Here is a 24,045-nt window from a genome sequence, read left to right as displayed (position 1 = left end):
TTCTTGAATTCAGCCGGCAAAGCTGGGTCCGATGATAAAATATGCCAATGTTTCTTAACCACACCTCCCACTTTTCGCGAATTCAAAGTATATGTGGTTGTGAACATAACGGAGTGTTCTTTTGCTTTAGCTGGTCTTTTTTGTAACAATTCATCTCGTGTTTTTCCCAATGCCAAATGAAGAGCTTCATCCACACATTGTGGCGAATAGCCTCTTCTTAGAAACCTAGTGCGCATCTCTGCTGCTTTTTCTAGATAATCATCATCGGAATAGCATATACGGCGCAGTCTGAAAAACTGGCTTCTAGGAAGTCCTCTTTTTAATGGCTCAGGGTGGAAGCTGTCCCCCTGTAATAGAGTATTTCTGTCTGTTTCTTTTCGATACAGAGTTGTAAACAGGGTTCCATTTGATTTCTCAATCCACATATCGAGGTAATGAACGCGTTGAGTGTCACTTTCAATAGTAAATTTGAGATTGGGATCCATGTCATTGAGTAGTGCCATAAAATCTGACAGCTCTTGTTCAGTTCCTTCCCATATGCAAAAAATGTCGTCAATATATCGATACCACTTCAGGATTTTATTCAAAAATGGATTTTCGTTTTTGTTAATGACTAAAAGTTCTTCAAATAGACCCACATAAAGGTTAGCATAGCTCGGAGCGAATGTGGAGCCCATCGACGTTCCATTCGTTTGGAGGTAGTATTCATCATCAAACCTAAAATAGTTATACTTTAAAACATATTCTGCCAGCTCTAAAATAAAGTTTGTTGGTGGATATTCATTAGTATCTCTGTCTCCCAAATAGTGAGCTAGTGCTGCCAGCCCCCCCGCATGGGGAATGCTGGTATATAGACTCTCGACATCTAATGTGACCAGATTCTTCAAAGTAGCCACCCTTTGCCTTGATGACAGCTTTGCACATTCTTGGCATTCTCTCAACCAGCTTCACCTGGAATGCTTTTCCAACCATATTGTAGGAGTTCCCACATATGCTGAGCACTTGTCGGCTGCTTTTCCTTCACTCTGCGGTCCAACTCATCCCAAACCATCTCAATTGGGTTGAGGTCAGGTGATTGTAGAGGCCAGGTCATCTGATGCAGCAGTCCATCACTCTCCTTCTTGGTCAAATAGCCCTTGCACAGCCTGGAGGTGTGTTGGGTCATTGTCCTGTTGAAAAACAAATTATAGTCCCACTAAGCAAAAAAACTGATGGGAAGGAGTATCGCTGCATAATGCTGTGGTAGCCATGCTGGTTAAGTGTGCCTTGAATTATAAATAAATCACTAACAGTGTCACCAGCAAAGCACCCCCACACCATCACACCTCCTCCTCCTTGCTTCACGGTGGGAACCACACATGCGGAGATTATCCGTTCAACTACTCTGCGTCTCACAAAGACATGGCGGTTGGAACCAAAATTCTCAAATTTGGACTCATCAGACTAAAGGACAGATTTTCACCGCTCTAATGTCCATTGCTCATGTCTCTTGGCCCAAGCAAGTCTCTTCTTCTTATTGGTGTCCTTTAGTAGTGGTTTCTTTGCAGAAATTCGACCATGAAGGCCTCATTCACGCAGTCTCCTCTGAACAGTTGATGTAGAGATGTGTCTGTTACTTGAACTCTGTGAAGCATTTATTTGAGCTGTAATTTCTGAGGCTGGTAACTCCAATGAACTGATCCTCTGGGTCTTCCTTTCCTGTGGCGGTCCTCATGAGAGCTAGTTTCATCATAGCGCTTGATGGTTTTTGCGACTGCACTTTAAGAAACTTTCAGAGTTTGTGAAATTTTACGGATTGACTGACCTTCATGTCTTAGAGTAATGATGCACTGTCTTTGCTTATTTGAGCTGTTCTTGCCATAATATGGACTCACAACACAACTAATTGGCTCAAACGCATTAAGAAACCCCCAGGTGAAAACAAGCAACTAATATATGACTCACAATCAGGAACAACGACGTACAGCTGTTCCTGATTGGGAGCCACACAAACCACACAGAAATAGACAGACTAGAAAACCATAGAAAACCAACACTAGAACATACACTCAAACCCCAGACTACATAAACCAAACACCCCTTTAATAATACACACAACCCCAACCATACAAAACAAATACCCTTCTGCCATGTCCTGACCAAATATTAATACAATTACTCCCTCTGCTGGTCAGGACGTGATAGTACCCCCCCCCCCCAAAAAAAGGTGCAGACCCCGGATGCACCTCATAAGAAAAAGCAAAATCCCCCAAAACAACAAAAAAAAACAATTTCCCCCTAAACTAAAGGGAGGGAAGGGAGGGTGGCTGCCGTCAACGACGGCACCTGTGCTACACCCCCCCTCCCCAACCCACCTATACTGGAGGTGGCTCTGGTTCTGGCCTACTGTCCTCCAGACTGTAGACAGAGTCTCTTTGCTCCGAACGGTAGGCAGACTCACTCGGTTCCGGGTCGTAGGCAGACTCCTTCAGTTCCGAGCTGTAAGTAGACTCACACATTTCAAAGTTATTGTCAACCTTATTCTGTTCCGGGTCGCGGGCAGACTCACTCGGTTCCGGGTCGCGGGCAGACTCCCTCGGTTCCGGGTCGCGGGCAGACTCACTCGGTTCTGGGTCGCGGGCCGTCTCACCCGGTTCCGGACAGTGGGCCGTCTCACCCGGTTCCGGACAGTGGGCCATCTCACCCGGTTCCGGATACTCTGGACGAGGCACTGTTGCCGGACACTCTGGACGAGGCACTGTTGCCGGACACTCTGGACGAGGCACTGTTGCCGGACACTCTGGACGAGGCACTGTCATCGGAATCTCGGGCCTGGTCTGACGCACTGGAAGCCTGATGCGTGGTGCTGGAAGTGCCAGTTTGGGGACACGCACCTCCGGGCTAGTGCGGGGAGCGGGAACAGGCTGAGTTGGACTGGGCTGACTCACTGGAAGCTTGATGCGTGGTGCTGGATGTGCCAGCCTGGAGACACGCACCTCAAGGCTAGAGCGTGTAGCGGGAAACACTGGACCGTAGAGGCTCACTGGCGGTCTCGAGCGCAGGACTGGCATCACCCCTACTGGCTGGATGCCCACTTTCCCCTGGCACATGCGGGGCGCTGGTACTGCGCATACCGGCCTGAAAATACCCGGCCTCGCCACAGCACCTATCACCCCTAAGCACGGGACCTGTCCGGTCATATGTCGCCCAAAAAATGTATGGGGATTTGACCTGGGGCTCAATCCTCGCCCAGCCAAACTACCCGTGTCCCCCCCCCAAAAAAATGATTGGGGCTGCCTCTCGGGCTCCCTTACCAGCCGTGTTCCCCGGTCCTCACCAGACTCCCTCCATGGACCCTCTCCGGCCAGAATCTGCTCCCAAGTCCATGACTCGCGATAGTCAACCCGTTACTCCTTCCTCCGCTGCTTGGTCCGTGTTTGGTGGGTAGTTCTGTCACTGCTGTCATATTGATGAGACCAAGGCGCAGCGGGTTGCGTGCTCATCATATTTTATTTAAATGTGAACACCAAGAAAAACAAGAACCAAAGACCGACAGGAACAGTTTTGCAAGCTATACACAACGCAGTGCAAAAACAACTACCCACAAACCCCCAGGTGAAAACAAGCAACTAATATATGACTCCCAATCAGGAATCCCTGTAGCTCAGTTGGTAGAGCATGGTGTTTGCAACACCAGGGTTGTGGGTTCGATTCCCACGGGGGGCCAGCACAGAAAAAAAAAAATCTATGAAATGTATGCATTCACTGCTGTAAGTCGCTCTGGATAAGAGCGTCTGCTAAATGACTAAAATGTAAAATGTAAATGTAACAACGACGTACAGCTGTTCCTGATTGGGAGCCACACAAACCACACAGAAATAGACAGACTAGAAAACCATAGAAAACCAACACTAGAACATATACTCAAACCCCAGACTACATAAACCAAACACCCCTTTAATAATACACACAACCCCAACCATACAAAACAAATACCCTTCTGCCACGTCCTGACCAAATATTCATACAATTACTCCCCCTGCTGGTCAGGATGTGACAGAAGGAAAGAAATTCCACAAATGAACTTTTAACAAGGCACACCTGTTAATTGAAATGCATTCGAGGTGACTACCTCATAAAGCTAGTTGAATGCCAAGAGTGTGCAAAGCAGTAATCAAGATAAAGGGTGGCTACATTGAAGAATCTCAAATATAAAATATATATTGATTTGTTTAACACTTATTTGGTTACTACATGATTCCATATGTGTTATTTCATAGTTTTGACGTCTTCACTATTATTCTACAATGTAGAAAATTGTAAAAAATAAAAAAAATCCTTGAATGAGTAGTTGTGTCCAAACTTTTGACTGGTACTTGTCGTGGAATTATTATAATCAAAGGAGAGACTTTTAGATTTCTTCAAAACAATTACACTTTATTAGTTATTACTGCAGTAATGGAACGTTAACAATCACCCAATGGTGTAGACTTAAAGCCCAAATAAACAGTATTCGCTTACAACTCTTTATAGTCTTCCTGACGAAGAACAGATACGTTGAAATTATACTAAAGGTACATTGTGCTCTCATGCCAAAAACATGAAGATTTACATGCCGCATAATATCTGTCTCTAGTTAATTTACTGCTTGCTTACACAAAAGTACTAATGCAAAATAGAATACTAAATCCTTTCCCTAAATAAACTGGAGATTGGGTCTCCCTGGCACTGAAAGACAAGCACACAGACACTAATCATGGATTGTAATGTAATGCAGTCTTTAGGTTATCACCAAACCATCGTCAATCTACTTAAATCTCAGGCTTCACTCCACACACAGACACATGAAAATTCTAACAATCCTATTCTGTTGCCTCTAAGAAAAACAGACAATGAGAGTACTAAAATAGGATTACATTCTAATATAAGAGTAATGTGATTAACATAATGTTGTAATTCCATGACAGTCTGTACATGCACATACAGTGCATTTGAAAAGTATTCAGACCCCTTGACTTTTTTCCACATGTTGTTACGTTACAGCACTCCACCAATCAGGCCTTTATGGTAGAGTGGTCAGACGGAAACCCCTCTTCAATTAAAGGCACATGACAGGCCGCTTGAAGTTTGCCAAAAGACACCTAAAGGACTCAGACCATGAGAAACAAGATTCTCTGGTCTGATGAAACCAAGATTGAACTCTTTGGCCAGAATGCCAAGCTTCACGTTTGGAGGAAACCTGGCATGTTGGTGGCAGCATCATGCTATGGGGATGTTTTTCAGCATCAGGGACTGTGAGACTAGTCAGGATCGAGGGAAAGATGAACGGAGCAAAGTACAGAGAGATCATTGATAAAAACCTGCTCCAGAGCACTCAGGACCTCAGACTGGGACAAAGGTTCACCTTCCAGCAGGACAACAACCCTAAGCACAGAGTCAAAACAACGCAGGAGTCGCTTCGGGACAAGTCTCTGAATATCCTTGAGTGGCCCAGCCAGAGCCCAGACTTGAACCCAATCGAACATCTCCGGAGAGACATGAAAATAGCTGTGCAGCGACGATCCGCTTCCAACCTGACAGAGCATGAGAGGATCTGCAGAGAAGAATGGGAGAAACTCTGCAAAATACAGCTGTGCCAAACTTGTAGCATCATACCCAAGAAGATTCTAGGCTGTAATCACTGCAAAAGGTGATTCAACAAAGAACTGAGTAAAGGGTCTGAATACTTATGTAAATGTGCTGTTCTTGCTTTGTCATTATTGGGTATTGTGTGTAAATTGATCTGGACAAAAATATATATATTATCAATTTTAGAATAAAATTTGGAAAAAGTCAAGGGGTCTGAATACTTTCCGAATGCACTATACTCTATGTAACAGATATATCCCCCTCTCCTTCTCCCCATCATCTATATGTAACAGATATATCCCCCTCTCCTTCTCCCTCCATCACCTATATGTAACAGATATATCCCCGTCTCCTTCTCCCCATCACCTATATGTAACAGATATATCCCCCTCTCCTTCTCCTCCATCACCTATATGTAACAGATATATCCCCCTCTCCTTCTCCCCATCACCTATATGTAACAGATATATCCCCCTCTCCTTCTCCCTCCCTCCATCACCTATATGTAACAGATATATCCCCCTCTCCTTCTCCTCCATCACCTATATGTAACAGATATATCCCCCTCTCCTTCTCCTCCATCACCTATATGTAACAGATATATCCCCCCTCTCCTTCTCTCTCCATCACCTATATGTAACAGATATATCCCCCTCTCCTTCTCCTCCATCACCTATATGTAACAGATATATCCCCTCTCTCCTTCTCCCCATCACCTATATGTAACAATATATTCCCCCCTCTCCTTCTCTCTCCATCACCTATATGTAACATATATATCCCCCTCTCCTTCTCCTCCATCACCTATATGTAACATATATATCCCCCTCTCCTTCTCCTCCATCACCTATATGTAACAGATATATCCCCCTCTCCTTCTCCCCATCACCTATATGTAACAGATATACCCCCACTCTCCTTCTCCTCCATCACCTATATGTAACAATATATTCCCCTCTCCTTCTCCTCCATCACCTATATGTAACAGATATATCCCCCTCTCCTTCTCCCCATCACCTATATGTAACAGATATATCCCCCTCTCCTTCTCCCCATCACCTATATGTAACATATACATCCCCCTCTCCTTCTCCTCCATCACCTATATGTAACAGATATATCCCCCTCTCCTTCTCCTCCATCACCTATATGTTACAGATATATCCCCCCTCTCCTTCTCCTCCATCACCTATATGTAACAGATATATCCCCCTCTCCTTCTCCTCCATCACCTATATGTAACAGATATATCCCCCTCTCCTTCTCCTCCATCACCTATATGTAACAGATATATCCCCCTCTCCTTCTCCTCCATCACCTATATGTAACAGATATATCCCCCTCTCCTTCTCCTCCATCACCTATATGTAACATATATAACCCCTCTCCTTCTCCCTCCCTCCATCACCTATATGTAACAATATATTCCCCCCTCTCCTTCTCCCTCCCTCCATCACCTATATGTAACAGATATATCCCCCTCTCCTTCTACCTCCCTCCATCATATGTAACAGATATATCCTCCTCTCCTTCTCCCTCCCTCCATCATATGTAACAATATATTCCCCCCTCTCCTTCTCTCTCCCTACATCACCTATATGTAACAGATATATCCCCCTCTCCTTCTCCCCATCACCTATATGTAACAATATATTCCCCCCCTCCTTCTCCTCCATCACCTATATGTGGGGCAGCATGTAACAGATATATCCCCCTCACCTTCTCCCTCCCTCCATCATATGTAACAGATATATCCCCCTCTCCTTCTCCCTCCCTCCATCATATGTAACAATATATTCCCCCCTCTTCTTCTCTCTCCCTCCATCACCTATATGTAACAGATATATCCCCCCTCTCCTTCTCCCCATCACCTATATGTAACAGATATATCCCCCCTCTCCTTCTCCTCCATCATCTATATGTAACAGATATATCCCCCTCTCCTTCTCCTCCATCACCTATATGTAACAGATATATCCCCCTCTCCTTCTCCTCCATCACCTATATGTAACAGATATATCCCCCCTTTCCTTCTCCTCCATCACCTATATGTAACAGATATATCCCCCTCTCCTTCTCCCTCCCTCCATCACCTATATGTAACAGATATATCCCCCTCTCCTTCTCCTCCATCACCTATATGTAACAGATATATCCCCCTCTCCTTCTCCCTCCCTCCATCACCTATATGTAACAGATATCCCCCTCTCCTTCATCACCTATATGTAACAATATATTCCCCCCTCTCCTTCTCCCTCCCTCCATCACCTATATGTAACAGATATATCCCCCTCTCCTTCTCCCTCCCTCCATCATATGTAACATATATATCCCCCTCTCCTTCTCCCTCCCTCCATCATATGTAACAATATATTCCCCCCTCTCCTTCTCTCTCCCTCATCACCTATATGTAACAGATATATCCCCCTCTCCTTCTCCCCATCACCTATATGTAACAATATATTCCCCCCCTCCTTCTCCTCCATCACCTATATGTGGGGCAGCAGGTCATTTTTACTGGGTTTTAACTGGGATTTTGAAGTTACTTCACATTTGACAGTCCATTTTCTCTGAAACGGAAGATAATTGAACTAGGATACTTTGTCACTAGATATAACAGATACTGCTAAGCCTGATTTCAGTATGAACTCATATCTGACCAAATGTGTAGCAGCAGATTGCAATTGTACGCCAGAATACCTGTGCACATAATCCTAATTCCTCTTTATGGACTACATTTGAGCATTGTCTTCTTATAAGGTGTGAACTGGTATGGTTAGCTTGACTTTTAACAATGCTGGTTATAAATCTTGTTGACATTCATCCAAAGACACGTTGACTTGCATTACCCTTTCACTGCAGAAAATGTTTCTCATGAAATCATGTGACTTATAGTTAGAGAAAGGGATTCCTGTAAACGCGGCATGCTACAAGCAGGAACCACATTATGGACGAACCAGAAATGTGACATATCTGTTTGATAGTAACCCTGAATAATGAATGTGTGAACTATCTTGTCATCTTTTTGGCTAACCACATTGGAACATTCTAGTCTTTAAGGACATGAACTGGCAGAACAGGTTAAAGCAAAGTATGGTGTCATTGTTGTTAGGAAGGTGTACCCATGGCGATAGGAGGGACATGAGGCAGACTAAGGGCAAGGGCAGCCACCTGAACTACTGCCCTACAAAGACAAAGAGCAGTCCACACAAATAGTGAATCTGAGAGAAATGGCTTTAAAGTTTTTTAGGTTTTTTTTGCTCTCCCTGCATATCAACCATGACCAATGACCTGACCTATGACCCCTAAAACATTGATACTGCACTCTGCCTTTGGTTGAGCTTAAACAGCTATATGGGTAATGCAAAAGCAAAGTGCAGTATCTATAAATCTAAATGTGTTGATCCAGCTTTCTTGTTGGTTTTCTGTTTGATGGAAACCCTTTGAGAGTTCCAACCACATTCAACTGTATTTAATTGTAACCTTTATTTAATTAGGCTTGTCAGTTAAGAACAAATTCTTATTTACAATGACTGCCTACCCCTGCCAAACCCGGATGACGCTGGGCCAATTGTGCGCCGCCCTATAGGACTCCCAATCACGGCCAGATGTGATACAGCCTGGATTTGAACCAGGGACTGTAGTGATGCCTCTTGCACTGAGATGCAGTGCCTTAGACCGCTGCTCCACTCGGGAGCCCCTAATGGTGTTATGTAGTTTTGTTTTCCTGTTTTGAATGTTGTATTGTAGTAGGCCTAACCCTCAACAATTTTTTTGCCATGAGGTTATTTCATCACAGAGAATGTTTATACTTTGAACAAATATTTGACTTTGTATTACTATCAATTCTGTCATTTTCTTTATGTTAGCTAGTATTTATATACACTGCTCCAAAAAATAAAGGGAACACTAAAATAACACACCCTAGATCTGAATGAATGAAATAATCTTATTAAATACTTTATTCTTTACATAGTTGAATGTGCTGACAACAAAATCACATAAAAATAATCAATGGAAATCCAATTTATCAACCCATGGAGGTCTGGATTTGGAGTCACACTCAAAATTAAAGTGGAAAACCACACTACAGGCTGATCCAACTTTGATGTAATGTCCTTAAAACAAGTCAAAATGATGCTCAGTAGTGTGTGTGGCCTCCATGTGCCTGTATGACCTCTCTACAACGCCTGGGTATGCTCCTGATGAGGTGTCTGATGGTCTCCTGAGGGATCTCCTCCCAGACCTGGACTAAAGCATCCGCCAACTCCTGGACAGTCTGTGGTGCAACGTGGCGTTGGTGGATGGAGCGAGACATGATGTCCCAGATGTGCTCAATTGGATTCAGGTCTGGGGAACGGGCGGGCCAGTCCATAGCATCAATGCCTTCCTCTTGCAGGAACTGCTGACACACTCCAGCCACATGAGGTCTAGCATTGTCTTGCATTAGGATGAACCCAGGGCCAACCGCACCAGCATATGGTCTCACAAGGGGTCTGAGGATCTCATCTCGGTACCTAATGGCAGTCAGGCTACCTCTGGCGAGCACATGGAGGGCTGTGCGGCCCCCCAAAGAAATGCCACCCCACACCATGACTGACCCACCGCCAAACCGGTCATGCTGGAGGATGTTGCAGGCAGCAGAACGTTCTCCACGGTGTCTCCAGACTCTGTCACATCTGTCACATGTGCTGTGTGAACCTGCTTTCATCTGTGAAGAGCACAGGGCGCCAGTGGCGAATTTGCCAATCTTGGTGTTCTCTGGCAAATGCCAAACGTTCTGCATGGTGTTGGGCTGTACGCACAACCCCCACCTGTGGACATCGGGCCCTCATACCACCCTCATGGAGTCTGTTTCTGACCGTTTGAGCAGACACATGCACATTTGTGGCCTGCTGGAGGTCATTTTGCAGGGCTCTGGCAGTGCTCCTCCTGCTCCTCCTTGCACAAAGGCAGAGGTAGCGGTCCTGCTGCTGGGTTGTTGCTCTCCTACGGCCTCCTCCACGTCTCCTGATGTACTGGCCTGTCTCCTGGTAGCGCCTCCATGCTCTGGACACTACGCTGACAGACACAGCAAACCTTCTTGCCACAGCTCGCATTGATGTGCCATCCTGGATGAGCTGCACTACCTGAGCCACAGTCTCATGCTACCACTAGAGTGAAAGGGTGTCTTGCTAATTGCCTATAGTTTCCACCTGTTGTCTATTCCATTTGCACAACAGCATGTGAAATGTATTGTCAATCAGTGTTGCTTCCTAAGTGGACAGTTTGATTTCATAGAAGTGTGATTGACTTGGAGTTACATTGTGTTGTTTAAGTGTTCCCTTTATTTTTTTGAGCAGTATATTTTGTTTGCCCTCTTTTTTACCATTATCTGGGTATTTGCGTTTCAATATGAGTTCAACCGTTGTGCCATGTTTATTCTGGTGATAACTGGATCACTGGCTGTCTCATGGAGTGTGTGAGGGTGGGTGTCATGGTTGGGATGGCCTGATCTCGGAGTCTGATAGAATACCAAACAAAACCTCAGTAACTGCAGTAAAACATGGTGGAACAAAGTCAGATGGCAGTAACTTCACTTACTGCTGTTTCCTTGTTTTTACTGGAATTTTGTAGTTTGACACTCCTTTTTCTCTGAAACAGAAGGCAATTGAACAAGGACACTTTGTCCCAAGATAAAACAGATACTACTAAGCTTGATTTTGGTCTTGGCCGCACTTGAGTTTGAAGATAAAGGAAGCAACATCCCAAAAAATAAACAAAACATAATTGCCTTTATAATAAAGTATTGCATGCTTCTATCAATGCATTTGCAGACTAATGTAAAATAGCCTCCTATTCCTAAAGTGAATAGTAAATTGGATAGTAATAAGTTAGGTTAATAATATAACTGACTATATATATAGTTAATAGTAGATGGGATAGTAATAAGTTAATAATATAAATGACGATATATATAGTTAATAGTAGATTGGATAGTAATACGTTAGGTTAATAATATAACTGACTATATATATAGTTAAAAGTAGATGGGATAGTAATAAGTTAATCATATAACTTATTATATATATAGTTAATAGTAGATGGGATAGTAATACGTTAGGTTAATAATGTAACTGACTATATATATATATATATATATATAGTTAAAAGTAGATGGGATAGTAATAAGTTAATCATATAACTTATTATATATATAGTGAATAGTAGATGGGATAGTAATACGTTAGGTTAATAATGTAACTGACTATATATATAGTTAATAGTAGATGGGATAGTAATAAGTTAATAATATAACTGACTATATATATAGTTAATAGTAGATGGGATAGTAATAAGTTAATAATGTATCTGACTATATATATATTTAATAGTAGATTGGATGGTAATATTTTTTTATTTAACCTTTATTTAACTAGGCAAGTAATAAGTCAGGTTAATAATATAACTGACTCACTGTTCACATAAAATACCTGTTTTTCTTCTCCTTTCATTGCACACATCCAGAGCTCAGCCCAGCTAGAGGAACATTTTTTTTGCGGATATGAATATACCTGACCTTTTATGAACATATTACATGCAATTCTATGACACTTTACTCTCCATGACTGGAGATAATAGAATAATATTTAATACCTCAACAATGACAGAGTAGCAGCTACTATAATAGCAGAATATTTAATACCACAACAATGACAGAGTAGAAGCTATTACAATAGCAGAATATTTAATACCACAACAATGACAGGGTAGCAGGTACAACTATAGCAGAATATTTAATACAACAACGACAGGGTAGCAGGTACTACAATAGCAGAATATTTAATACAACAACAATGACAGGGTAGCAGGTACTACTGATGACTGACAAACAAAGATAATTAAAAACGACCATGTCTTGAATACAACCACCTAACCAAGGCCTATGAAAAGCGGAAAGACATATTGAAGGAAATTGTCCTAAAACACTTCCCAGGAGGACTCACCCAATGATAAAGACAGCACTGACTGGGGCTGACGCTCTCTGCTATATAGTGCCAATAAGATACTACTGTTCACTCAATAGCCTATTGCTAGTTGAGGATTTTGATTACCTAAAGACAGGTTAGTTGTTTCTATGTCTCTTCTCTTTTGTGTTTACCAGTGATTGTAGACTATTCTGAAATATTGTGATAGGCCTTTTTTAGATGCTTTAGCTGACTGCCGCAAATCAACAATCAGCTAATTGATATGCTGAGAGCACTGTTCAAATTGTGTGCTTCCAGTCTGCCTGTCAGAATACATACTTCCCTCTTATGGTTCTCGCCATTTGAATGTGCCTGGAGAGGAATATTTCACAACAGCAAGCAAACTAGGTAAATAGGTAAACTATTCCACTTTGGAGTTGTCCAAAAATAGAAGCACTGAGATAAAAAAAATCTGCTAATTATAAATGTTAAAGAAAGATTTGAATGGAGAAATCTGAGAGCAGCGCTCCCTTTCTTTCCATCCTATTAGTATCCATACATGCATTACATCTTCGGCCGTTGTAGGAAAGATGCATCTTTAAAACACTCCTCGTAAGCCAAAATTCCATCGCTATCAGGAAACCGGCCACATAGAGTTACAGTACAGTTGGTGTACAGTTCAAGTCGGAAGTTTACATACACCTTAGCCAAATACATTTAAAATCAGTTTTCACAATTCCTGACATTTAATCCTAGTAAAAATTCCCTGTCTTAGGTCAGTTAGGATCACCACTTTATTTTCAGAATGTGAAATGTAAGAATACTAGTAGAGAGAATGATTTATTTCAGCTTTTATTTCTTTCATCACATTCCCAGTGGGTCAGAAGTTTACATACACTCAATTAGTATTTGGTAGCATTGCCTTTAAATTGTTTAACTTGGGTCAAACGTTTTGGGTAGCCTTCCACAAGCTTCCCACAATAAATTGGGTGCATTTTGGCCCATTCCTCCTGACAGATGTAACTGAGTCAGGTTTGTAGACCTCCTTGCTCGCACACACTTTTTCAGTTCTGCCCACAAATGTTCTATATGCTTGAGGTCAAGGCTTTGTGATGGCCACTCCTATACCTTGACATTGTTGTCCATAACCATTTTGCCACAACTTTGGAAGTATGCTTGGGGTCATTGTCCATTTGGAAGTCCCATTTGCGACCAAGCTTTAACTTCCTAACTGATGTCTTGAGATGTTGCTTCAAAATATCCACTTAATTTTTCTTCTCATGATGCCATCTATTTTGTGAAGTGCACCAGTTCCTCCTGCAGCAAAGCACCCCCACAACATGATGCTGCCACCCTGGTGCTTCACGGTTGGGATGGTGTTCTTCGGCTTGTAAGTGTCACGTCCTGACCAGTGAAAAGGGGTCTTTTGCCATAGTAGAATGGTCAGGGCGTGGCAGGGGGGTTGTTTTGTGTGTTTTTTTTTTTTTTGGGTTCTAGGGGCTTTTGTTCTAGTTTTCTATTTCTATGTTTTGTTTTTATGTTTGGCCGAGTATGGTTTCTAATCAGAGGCAGGTATCTTTCATTGTCTCTGATTGGAAGCCATACTTAGGCAGCCTGTTTTCCTTTGGGTTTCATGGGTGGTTATTTTCCGTTTAGTTGTCATACCTGACGGAACTGTTGGTCGTTTTTGTTCCTTTTGTAAAGTGTTAATCATTAAAGATTTGAGAATGGGCACTATACGCACTGCACCTTGGTCTGTTCAGTACTACGCCTGTGACAGCAAGCCTCCCCCTTTTTCCTCCAAACATAATGATGGTCATTATGGCTAAACAGTTCTATTTTTGTTTCATCAGACCAGAGGACATTTCTCCGAAGAGTATAATCTTTGTCCCCATGTGCAGTTGCAAACTGTAGTTTGTCTTTTTTATGGCGGTTTTGGAGCAGTGGCTTCTTCCTTGCTGAGCAGCTTTTCAGGTTATGTCGATATAGGACTCGTTTTACTGTGGATATAGAAACTTTTGTTCCTGTTTCCTCCAGCATCTTCACAAGGTCCTTTGCTGTTGTTCTGGGATTGATTTGCACTTTTCGCACCAAAGTACGTTCATCTCTAGGAGATAGAACGCGTCTCCTTCCTGAGCGGTATGACGGCTGCGTGGTCCCATGGTGTTTATACTTGCGTCCTATTGTTTGTACAGATTCATTTCCAGATTCATTTCCAAACACTTCAGGCGTTTGGAAATTGCTCCCAAGGATGAACAAGACTTGTCGAGGACTAGAATTATTTTTCTGAGGCCTTGGCTGATTTATTTAGATTTTCCCATGATGTCAAGCAAAGAGGCACTGAGTTTTAAGGTAGGCTTTGGAATACATCCACAGGTACACCTCCAATTGACTCAAATTATGTCAATTAGCCTATCAGAAGCTTCTAAAGCCATGACATTATTTTCTGAAATGTTCCAAGCTGTTTAAAGGCACAGTCAACTTAGTGTTTGTAAACTTCTGACCCACTGGAATTGTGATAATGTGAATTATAAGTGAAATAATCTTCTGTAAAAACTATAGTTTGTTATCAAGAAATTTGTGGAGTGGTTGAAAAACAAGTTTTAATGACTCCAACCTAAGTGTATGTAAACTTCCGACTTCAACTGTATCTTAATTTGATCATCCTGTAATTGCAGGAATTTTCCTGCACGGCAGGAAAGGCAAACTTGTAATTTATTTGAGGTTTAAAAAGTCTTCTAAAGTTTGTAATGTCCATTTTAAAATGTCAGAATGACTTTTCCCTGATGAACATGTTTTATACACATCTAAAATCTATAAATATAAAATCTGAGAAAAGTAATATTGAAGCTACCCACCCATAAACAATAATTTCTGATAAAAAAAAAAACTGCGTTTTTTAATGCGATATAGCGTTTTGAAAATAAAGCCTTCATAAATTCGTAAAGAAAATGTTTATCTTACCTCTTAGCTTTGGTGTCATGTTCCCCAGAGAGATCCATTTCAGAGGCAGGGCCCCCCTCCTCTCTCTCCCCAGAGAGACTCATTTTAGAGCACTGACCCCTAAACAGAGATCCAGAACGTTGGTTGAGGTTAACACAGTGAAAACAAATTCTTGATTGTAAATCGTTCTCTTTCATTCATAAAATTCATAAAATATGTACTAACAGAAACATCCAAACAGTCAGGTGATTTAATGCGATCATCTGAAAATTGTTACATTCCCCAACAATAAATAAATCAAAGAGTCATCAACAACAACCTAGATGAAACAGGTGGGGTTTTAGGAAGGTTTCTCAAAGACACTCATGGCGGTGTCCAGTAGTGTCCAGCAGAGGAAATGGAGAAGAATATCTAGACTAAGGCTGTAAGTAGTGTCCAGCAGAGGAAATGGAGAAGAATATCTAGACTAAAGCTGTAAGTAGTGTCCAGCAGAGGAAATGGAGAATAATATCTAGACTAAAGCTGTAAGTAGTGTCCAGCAGAGGAAATGGAGAAGAATATCCTGACTAAGGCTGTAAGTAGTGTCCAGCAGAGGAAATGGAGGATAATATCTAGACTCAGCCTGTAAGTAGTGTCCAGCAGAGGAAATGGAGAAGAATATCCAGACTAAGGCTGTAAGTAGTGTCCAGCAGAGGAAATGGAGAATAATATCTAGACTAAGGCTGTAAGTAGTGTCCAGCAGAGGAAATGGAGAAGAATATCCAGACTAAGGCTGTAAGTAGTGTCCAGCAGAGGAAATGGAGAATAATATCTAGACTCAGCCTGTAAGTAGTGTCCAGCAGAGGAAATGGAGAAGAATATCCAGACTAAGGCTGTAAGTAGTGTCCAGCAGAGGAAATGGAGAATAATATCTAGACTAAGGCTGTAAGTAGTGTCCAGCAGAGGCTGATATTTTGGAAATAACAGTGGGATCCTCTAACTGAGGGATCAAACTAAACTTGGTATGTCATTTATCACTGCTTGTCAACTTTGCTTTGCGTTTGAATTAAACTTATTCAACTCACTTTTACATATTAACAAAACAATTAAGATCCATAATTTGATAATTACCAATAACTACAAGAGCCATTCATTTACAATGACTGTTTGAGAAAGGGGAAAAATCTAAATAGTGCATCTCAAGATTGAATACAAGTGAGCTATGATTTCAGGATTGCTTCCTCTGCCATGTTGCTCTACGCCTTGAGCTATCTGTCCACCTACTATGAAGGTGAAATATCGACACTGAACAAAAATTTAAATGTAAAGTGTTGGTCCCATGTTTCATGAGCTAAAATAAAAGATACCAGAAATGTTCTTTACGCACAAAAAGCTTATTTCTCTCACATTATATGCACATATTTGTTTACATCCCTGTTAATGGGCATTTATCCTTGATAAATGATCAGAGAGCAGCGTTGTAACTGAGTAGACTAAACACTTACTTTCACTTTCATATCTGGAAATCCCGTAACTTTTGACGGTCACTGGTGCAGCCGCCCACTTGCTGGGAATTGTAACATGGCTCACACTGCCCCCTCTGAATGAGAAGACACATCCCCATGCTTCAACAACTCTGGCCCCTCTGAACAAGAAGAGACATCCCCATGCTTCGCTACTCTGGCCCCTCTGAACGAGAAGGCACATCCCCATGCTTCAACTACTCTGGCCCCTCTGAACGAGAAGACACATCCCCATGCTTCGCTACTCTGGCCCCTCTGAACGAGAAGACACATCCCCATGCTTCAACTACTCTGGCCCCTCTGAACGAGAAGACACATCCCCATGCTTCAACTACTCTGGCCCCTCTGAACGAGAAGGCACATCCCCATGCTTCAACTACTCTGGCCCCTCTGAACGAGAAGACACATCCCCATGCTTCGCTACTCTGGCCCCTCTGAACGAGAAGACACATCCCCATGCTTCGCTACTCTGGCCCCTCTGAACGAGAAGGCACATTCCCATGCTTCAACTACTCTGGCCCCTCTAAACGAGAAGGCACATCCCCATGCTTCAACTACTCTGGCCCCTCTGAACGAGAAGGCACATTCCCATGCTTCGCTACTCTGGCCCCTCTGAACGAGAAGGCACATCCCCATGCTTCGCTACTCTGGCCCCTCTGAAGGAGAAGGCACATTCCCATGCTTCAACTACTCTGGCCCCTCTGAAGGAGAAGGCACATCCCCATGCTTCGCTACTCTGGCCCCTCTGAACGAGAAGGCACATCCCCATGCTTCGCTACTCTGGCCCCTCTGAACGAGAAGGCACATCCCCATGCTTCAACTACTCTGGCCCCTCTGAAGGAGAAGGCACATCCCCATGCTTCGCTACTCTGGCCCCTCACATGTCCAGTCATTCTGATGGCCTCACAGCCGCCATACCACTTCTGACACCAATGTAGCAAGTGAACCCAGGTTGGTGGTGTGAAAGGCAAACACACTAGCTTGCATAATAGTATACCCCTCAAGCTATGTTCAGGTTTCAGCATCAGGCAGGCATCAACAACCGAGTCGTAGACTAATACCTGGGTCGTATTCACTAGTTTACACCACAGCCAACAGTTTTGCAATGTTGTGTAAACGGTTTGCTCCAAACTCTATACGTGACCCAAACGGTTTCCGTTGCCAAACGTTTTGCTACGGTGGACACTAATGAGCACACACAACCTGTTTTGAGGGAGTGTAAGTTGTTAGTCTTTCCACAATATTTATTTTTATTTTTTTCACACAAAATACCTTCCTGAGTGAAAAGAGTTAACAGTAGATTAGGAAGAGAAAATGTTTGTTTGTTGTTTGTTGTGTTTTTAGCCTGTTTTGAGAAGACAAGCCTACAGGCCTATGATACAGTAGAGATCACCCTGGGGAACACAGATGGGCACGGAACGAATCCCCCCCATCTAATTTACATCTAATACATTTTAAGGAGAGTAGGCTTATTATAACACTGTCCAACAAAAATATAATCAACTATATTAATACACATAACAATATCATCAACTATATTAATACACATAACAATTTCATCAACTATATGAATACACTTAACAATATCATCAACTATATGAATACACATAACAATATCATCAACTATATGAATACACACAAAAATATAATCAACTATATTAATACACATAACAATATCATCAACTATATTAATACACATAACAATTTCATCAACTATATGAATACACATAACAATATCATCAACTATATGAATACACACAACAATATCATCAGCTATATGAATACACATATCAATATCATCAACTATATGAATAAACATAACAATATCATCAACTATATGAATAAACATAACAATATCATCAACTATATGAAAACACAATAACCGTCGTCTTACCTTTTATTTCTCTCTCAACAGAAGCAGAGCCTGGAATGTACATTCGTTCATCGAAAGTTACTTTCAGGTTCTGCCTCTTTTCTTTCCAACTCCTTCCCTCTTTATCTCTCTCTCTCTCTGTCTTTGTCTATCTACATATCTCTTTATCTATCTCTCTTTCTTTATCTCTCTCTCTCTCTCTCTCTGTCTCTCTCTCTCACACACACATATGCAGACACAGATATAGCCAACCAATGTAACAAATAAAAAATAACAATAAAACAGACATGTACAGAAACATATCCTTGAAACTCAAAAGTTCCAAGAAATTGTCACGGTTGTTGTCGGTGAAGGAGGACCAAAACGCAGCAGGTACGTGTATGCTCATCTTGATTTTTATTAACTACAAAAATGAACATACAAAATAACAAAACGGAACGAACGAACGAACGAACGAACGAACGAACGAACGAACGACTACAAACAGTCTGGTAAAGCATACGGCTTACACACAGAACAATCACCCACAAATAACACACACAAACACACCCTAATATATGGGACTCTCAATCAAAGGCAGATAGACAACACCTGCCTTCAACTGAGAGTCCCAACCCCAATCAACCAAACATAGAAACACACACACTAGACTAACCATAGAATTAACTAAACATAAACCAAAACCCGGAAATACTAAATCAAACACCCTTTACACAAACGCACCACCCCGAACCACATAAAACAAATACCCCCTGCCACGCCCTGACCAAACTACAAAACAATTAACCTTATATACTGGCCAGGACGTGACAGAAATATTATATTTTAGTATCAACTGATATTAAGTCATCATGATTTATTAATGTAACTTTAATTTGAAGCATTAGAACGTATTAAAGAGACAGAAAGTACAAGAACAGAGGGACCAGTGGAATTCAGTAAATACTATATGACTGTATAGCCGAGACCTTGCTTCCCTTCCTTGAGTACAACAACAAATCCATGATAGAGGTGACTGATGTAATTATGCCATATAGTGGGCTAGTCATTACATATCAGTAAGGAAGGACATGGTAACGAAAAGTTGTCTAATATTCTTATCTTTGTTGTTCTGCAGTGGAAGTTTTGCCTTTCTGATGTTTATTAACCCTCCTGTTGTGTTTCGGTCGAATTGGACCGATTTACTAGTTTTCTCTCTGAAAAATGAGGTTCATTTAATCTGATGGTCATAAGGTTCCATGAATTTGTCCACACAGGGCATCTGAACACACAAAATACATTTTGATGATTTTCATTACATTTTGGGTGTTTTATGTAACTTTTGTACACCTGTTGTGTTCCCGGTCAAAAATGACCGGTCATTGGAAATGAATGGGTGAGACTACAATTAGTGTATAAAATTGAGTTCAGGCACATGCCCATTCATCAGATGGACACACTTACACTCCCAGACCCACACATGCATGTGTGTTTGAGCACACACACACACACACACACACACACACACACACACACACACACACACACACACACACACACACACACACACACACACACACACACACACACACACACACACACACACACACACACACCTCACTCCCCTTCTTGGCTTCCATGGCAGCCCCCACGGGAACCTTTCCCCAATAGAATCTTTCCCCCACGGGAACAACACCTGTTGACAAGACAATAATATATAGCACCAAACTATATACTGTATATACTGTATATACGATATACTGTATGTGAGGCTCTTGATCATATCTTTGATCATGACACTGGTGAGGAGAGAGGCCAGGAAACTGACAGTGAAGTAGTCTGTGATAAATAGCACAATATGTTTCATCTGAGTATTTGTTATAGTCAAAATAATCCATACATGATGCTTTTTCTACTCAAAAACAAATTGTATGAGCTCAGGTCAATGAGGCCTACAGGCCATAAAGAGCAAATAGAAGTTCAAAACTTGTAATGTTCACAAGAACTTAAGTTGCTAAAAAGATCTAACACAACATTAAGTGATAATATATGTATTATTATGGATTTATAATCAACTATAATGGGGCGGTCATTTTGAACCGGGAACACAGAATTAATTAACATGAAACAAACACAACATGAGGGTTAATTCTGGAGACAGAGCCTTGTTAGAGAGTTGGTACCAACACATGTTCTGAGTGTAGAAGAGGAAATTACCGTGACTCAACAGTCACATGGAATTTTATTGCGTTCATGACTCATGACTACCGGTGTGGCGGTAATACAGTCATCGCAACAGTGTTACACAGGCAGAAAACAAGTTAAGATACCCCAATATCACCTTGACCATTTTGGATTGCAAAACTAAAGAGACGCACCAGACAAGACACAGAGACAGCAACAGAAGAATAGGATATGATGGAGAGAGACACCAGACAAGACACAGAGACAGCAACAGAAGAATAGGATATGATGGAGAGAGACACCAGACAAGACACAGAGACAGCAACAGAAGAATAGGATATGATGGAGAGAGACACCAGACAAGACACAGTGACAGCAACAGAAGAATAGGATATGATGGAGAGAGACACCAGACAAGACACAGAGACAGCAACAGAAGAATAGGATATGATGGAGAGAGACACCAGACAAGACACAGAGACAGCAACAGAAGAATAGTATATGATGGAGAGAGACACCAGACAAGACACAGAGACAGCAACAGAAGAATAGGATATGATGGAGAGAGACACCAGACAAGACACAGAGACAGCAACAGAAGAATAGGATATGATGGAGAGAGACACCAGACAAGACACAGAGACAGCAACAGAAGAATAGGATATGATGGAGAGAGACACCAGACAAGACACAGAGACAGCAACAGAAGAATAGGATATGATGGAGAGAGACACCAGACAAGACACAGAGACAGCAACAGAAGAATAGGATATGATGGAGAGAGACACCAGACAAGACACAGAGACAGCAACAGACAACACACAGACAGCAACAGACAAGACACAGAGAAAGTGACCAAAGAGGGCAGTTGGAGAGAGAACAGAGGTGAGTTGAGAACACAGTAGACTGTATCACTTAAAGCTGCTCTATGGATGTTTTTTATTTAACCTTTATTTGACCAGGTAGGCCAGTTGAGAACAAGTTCTCATTTACAACAAGTTCTCATTTACAACATTTACAACTGCGACGTGTTGTAAACGTGTATTGTGTGTGTGTGTGTGTGTGTGAGAGAGAGAGAGAGAGAGAGAGAGAGAGAGAGAGAGAGAGAGAGAGAGAGATTTCTACCAGGCGAGACTGCGACCCTGCTCGGGAAGAGCTGAACGATTGACTATTGCTGGGGCATGTTGGGCAGCAGCTTCAGTAACGAGGGCTCAACTTGCTGATATGGTCGTCTCAGTAACCATGGTCGTCTCAGTAACCAGGTCCCATCCCAATTGAACACTTATGGGAGATCCTGGAGCGGCGCCTGAGACAGTATATTCCACCAACATCAACAAAACACCAAATGACAGAATTTCTTGTGGAGGAATGATGTCGCATCCCTCCAATAGAGTTCCAGACACTTGTAGAATGTATTTCAAGGCGTATCTACACCAATGAGCATTGTTCTGGTGGCTCATGGTGACAAAACGCCCTATTAAGACACTATGTTGGTGTTCACTTTATTTTGGCAGTTATCTGTAGAAGCACGTTACTCATCACTGCAGTCAGCATACACACACAGAGAGGAGAGATGGAGAGAGGGATGTAGACAGGGGGAGGGATAGAGAGATAGAGGGATGTAGACAGGGGGGAGGGATGGAGAGATAGAGGGATGTAGACAGGGGAGGGATGGAGAGATAGAGGGATGTAGACAGGGGGAGGGATGGAGAGATAGAGGGATGTAGCCAGGGGAGCGATAGAGGGATGTAGACAGGGGGAGGGATGGAGACAAAGAATGTAGACAGGGGGAGGGATGGAGAGATAGAGGGATGTAGACAGGGGAGGGATGGAGAGATAAAGGATGTAGACAGAGGGAGGGATGGAGAGATAGAGGGATGTAGACAGGGTGGGATGGCGAGATAGAGGGATGTAGACAGGGGGAGGGATTGAGAGATAGAGGGATATAGACAGGGGGAGGGATAGAGATAGAGGGATGTAGACAGGGGAGGGATGGAGATACAAAGAATGTAGACAGGGGGAGGGATGGAGAGATAGAGGGATGTAGACAGGGGAGGGATGGAGAGATAGAGGGATGTAGACAGGGGGAGGGATGGCGAGAGAGTGATGAGACGGGCAGGGATGGAGAGAGAGAGGGATATTGCCAGGGGGAGGGATGGAGAAATGTAGACGGGGGAGGGATGGAGAGATAGAGGGATGTAGACAGGGGGAGGAATGGAGAGATAGAAATGTAATATATTTAATCATGGCACTTAAACCTGATCTGCTCCAGGGGAGCCGTACTACTATGACTGACCCTGTAAAACAACACATTTCACTGCTCCTATGTGACAATGAAACATAATATTTTTTTCTCAATTACAACGGTTAATGTAACAACGCTGGTTATAAATCTTGTTGACATTCATCCAAGGACACATTGACTTGCATTAGACTCTCACTGCAGAAAAACATTCTCATGAAATCATGTGACTTCTAGTTAGAGAAAAGGATTCCTGTAAACACCGCCTGCTACAAGCAGGAACCACATTATGGACGAACCAGAATGTGACATATCTGTTTGATAGTAACCCTGAATGATGAATGTGTGAACTATCTTTCATCTTTTTGGCCAACAACAATGGAACATTCTAGTCTTTAAGGACATGAACTGGCAAAACAAGTTTCAGAAAAGTATGGTGTCATTGTTGTTAGGAAGGTGTACCCATGGCGATAGGAGAGACAAGAGGTAGACTAAGGGCAAGGGCAGCCACCTGAACTACTGCCCTACAAAGACAAAGAGCAGTCTACACAAACAGTGAATTTGAGAAAAATGGCTTTAAAATGTGTTTTTTTGTCCGTGCATATCAACCATGACTACTGATCTGACCTATGACCCTTAAAATTCTGATACTGCACTCTGCCTTTGTATGGCCTGGGTAATATGGGTAATGCAAAAGCCAAGTGCACTTTTTAAAATCTAATGTGTTTATCCAGCTTTCTTGTTGTTTTTCTGTTTGATGGAAACGGG

The 24,045-nt window shown here is 42.3% G+C and overlaps 1 protein-coding gene across 2 annotated transcripts in view; it reads right to left on the bottom strand.

Annotated features, from left to right (window-relative positions):
* Positions 1 to 19,013, bottom strand: part of LOC106606280 (NLR family CARD domain-containing protein 3) — a 47,038-nt gene extending 28,025 nt beyond the window's left edge. The window contains exons 1-2 of one of the 2 annotated variants that reach the window (XM_014202424.3): positions 18,894 to 19,013; positions 15,519 to 15,617 (exon numbers count right to left, since the gene is read on the bottom strand). In XM_014202424.3, coding sequence (XP_014057899.3) covers positions 15,519 to 15,601 — 83 coding nt within the window. In that variant the 5' untranslated portion in view covers positions 15,602 to 15,617; positions 18,894 to 19,013. Of the gene's footprint in view, positions 1 to 15,518; positions 15,618 to 16,981; positions 17,459 to 18,893 lie in introns of those variants that run through there. The other variant, XM_082976320.1, reaches the window with a different exon arrangement.
* Between the last annotated feature and the right edge of the window lie 5,032 nt (positions 19,014 to 24,045).

Source organism: Salmo salar, chromosome 06 (genome assembly GCF_965601325.2).
Source record: "Salmo salar chromosome 06, fSalSal1, whole genome shotgun sequence".
NCBI lineage: Eukaryota > Metazoa > Chordata > Actinopteri > Salmoniformes > Salmonidae > Salmo > Salmo salar.
Note: the sequence above shows the minus strand (reverse complement) of the source record. Positions and strands in the feature narration are given on the sequence as shown.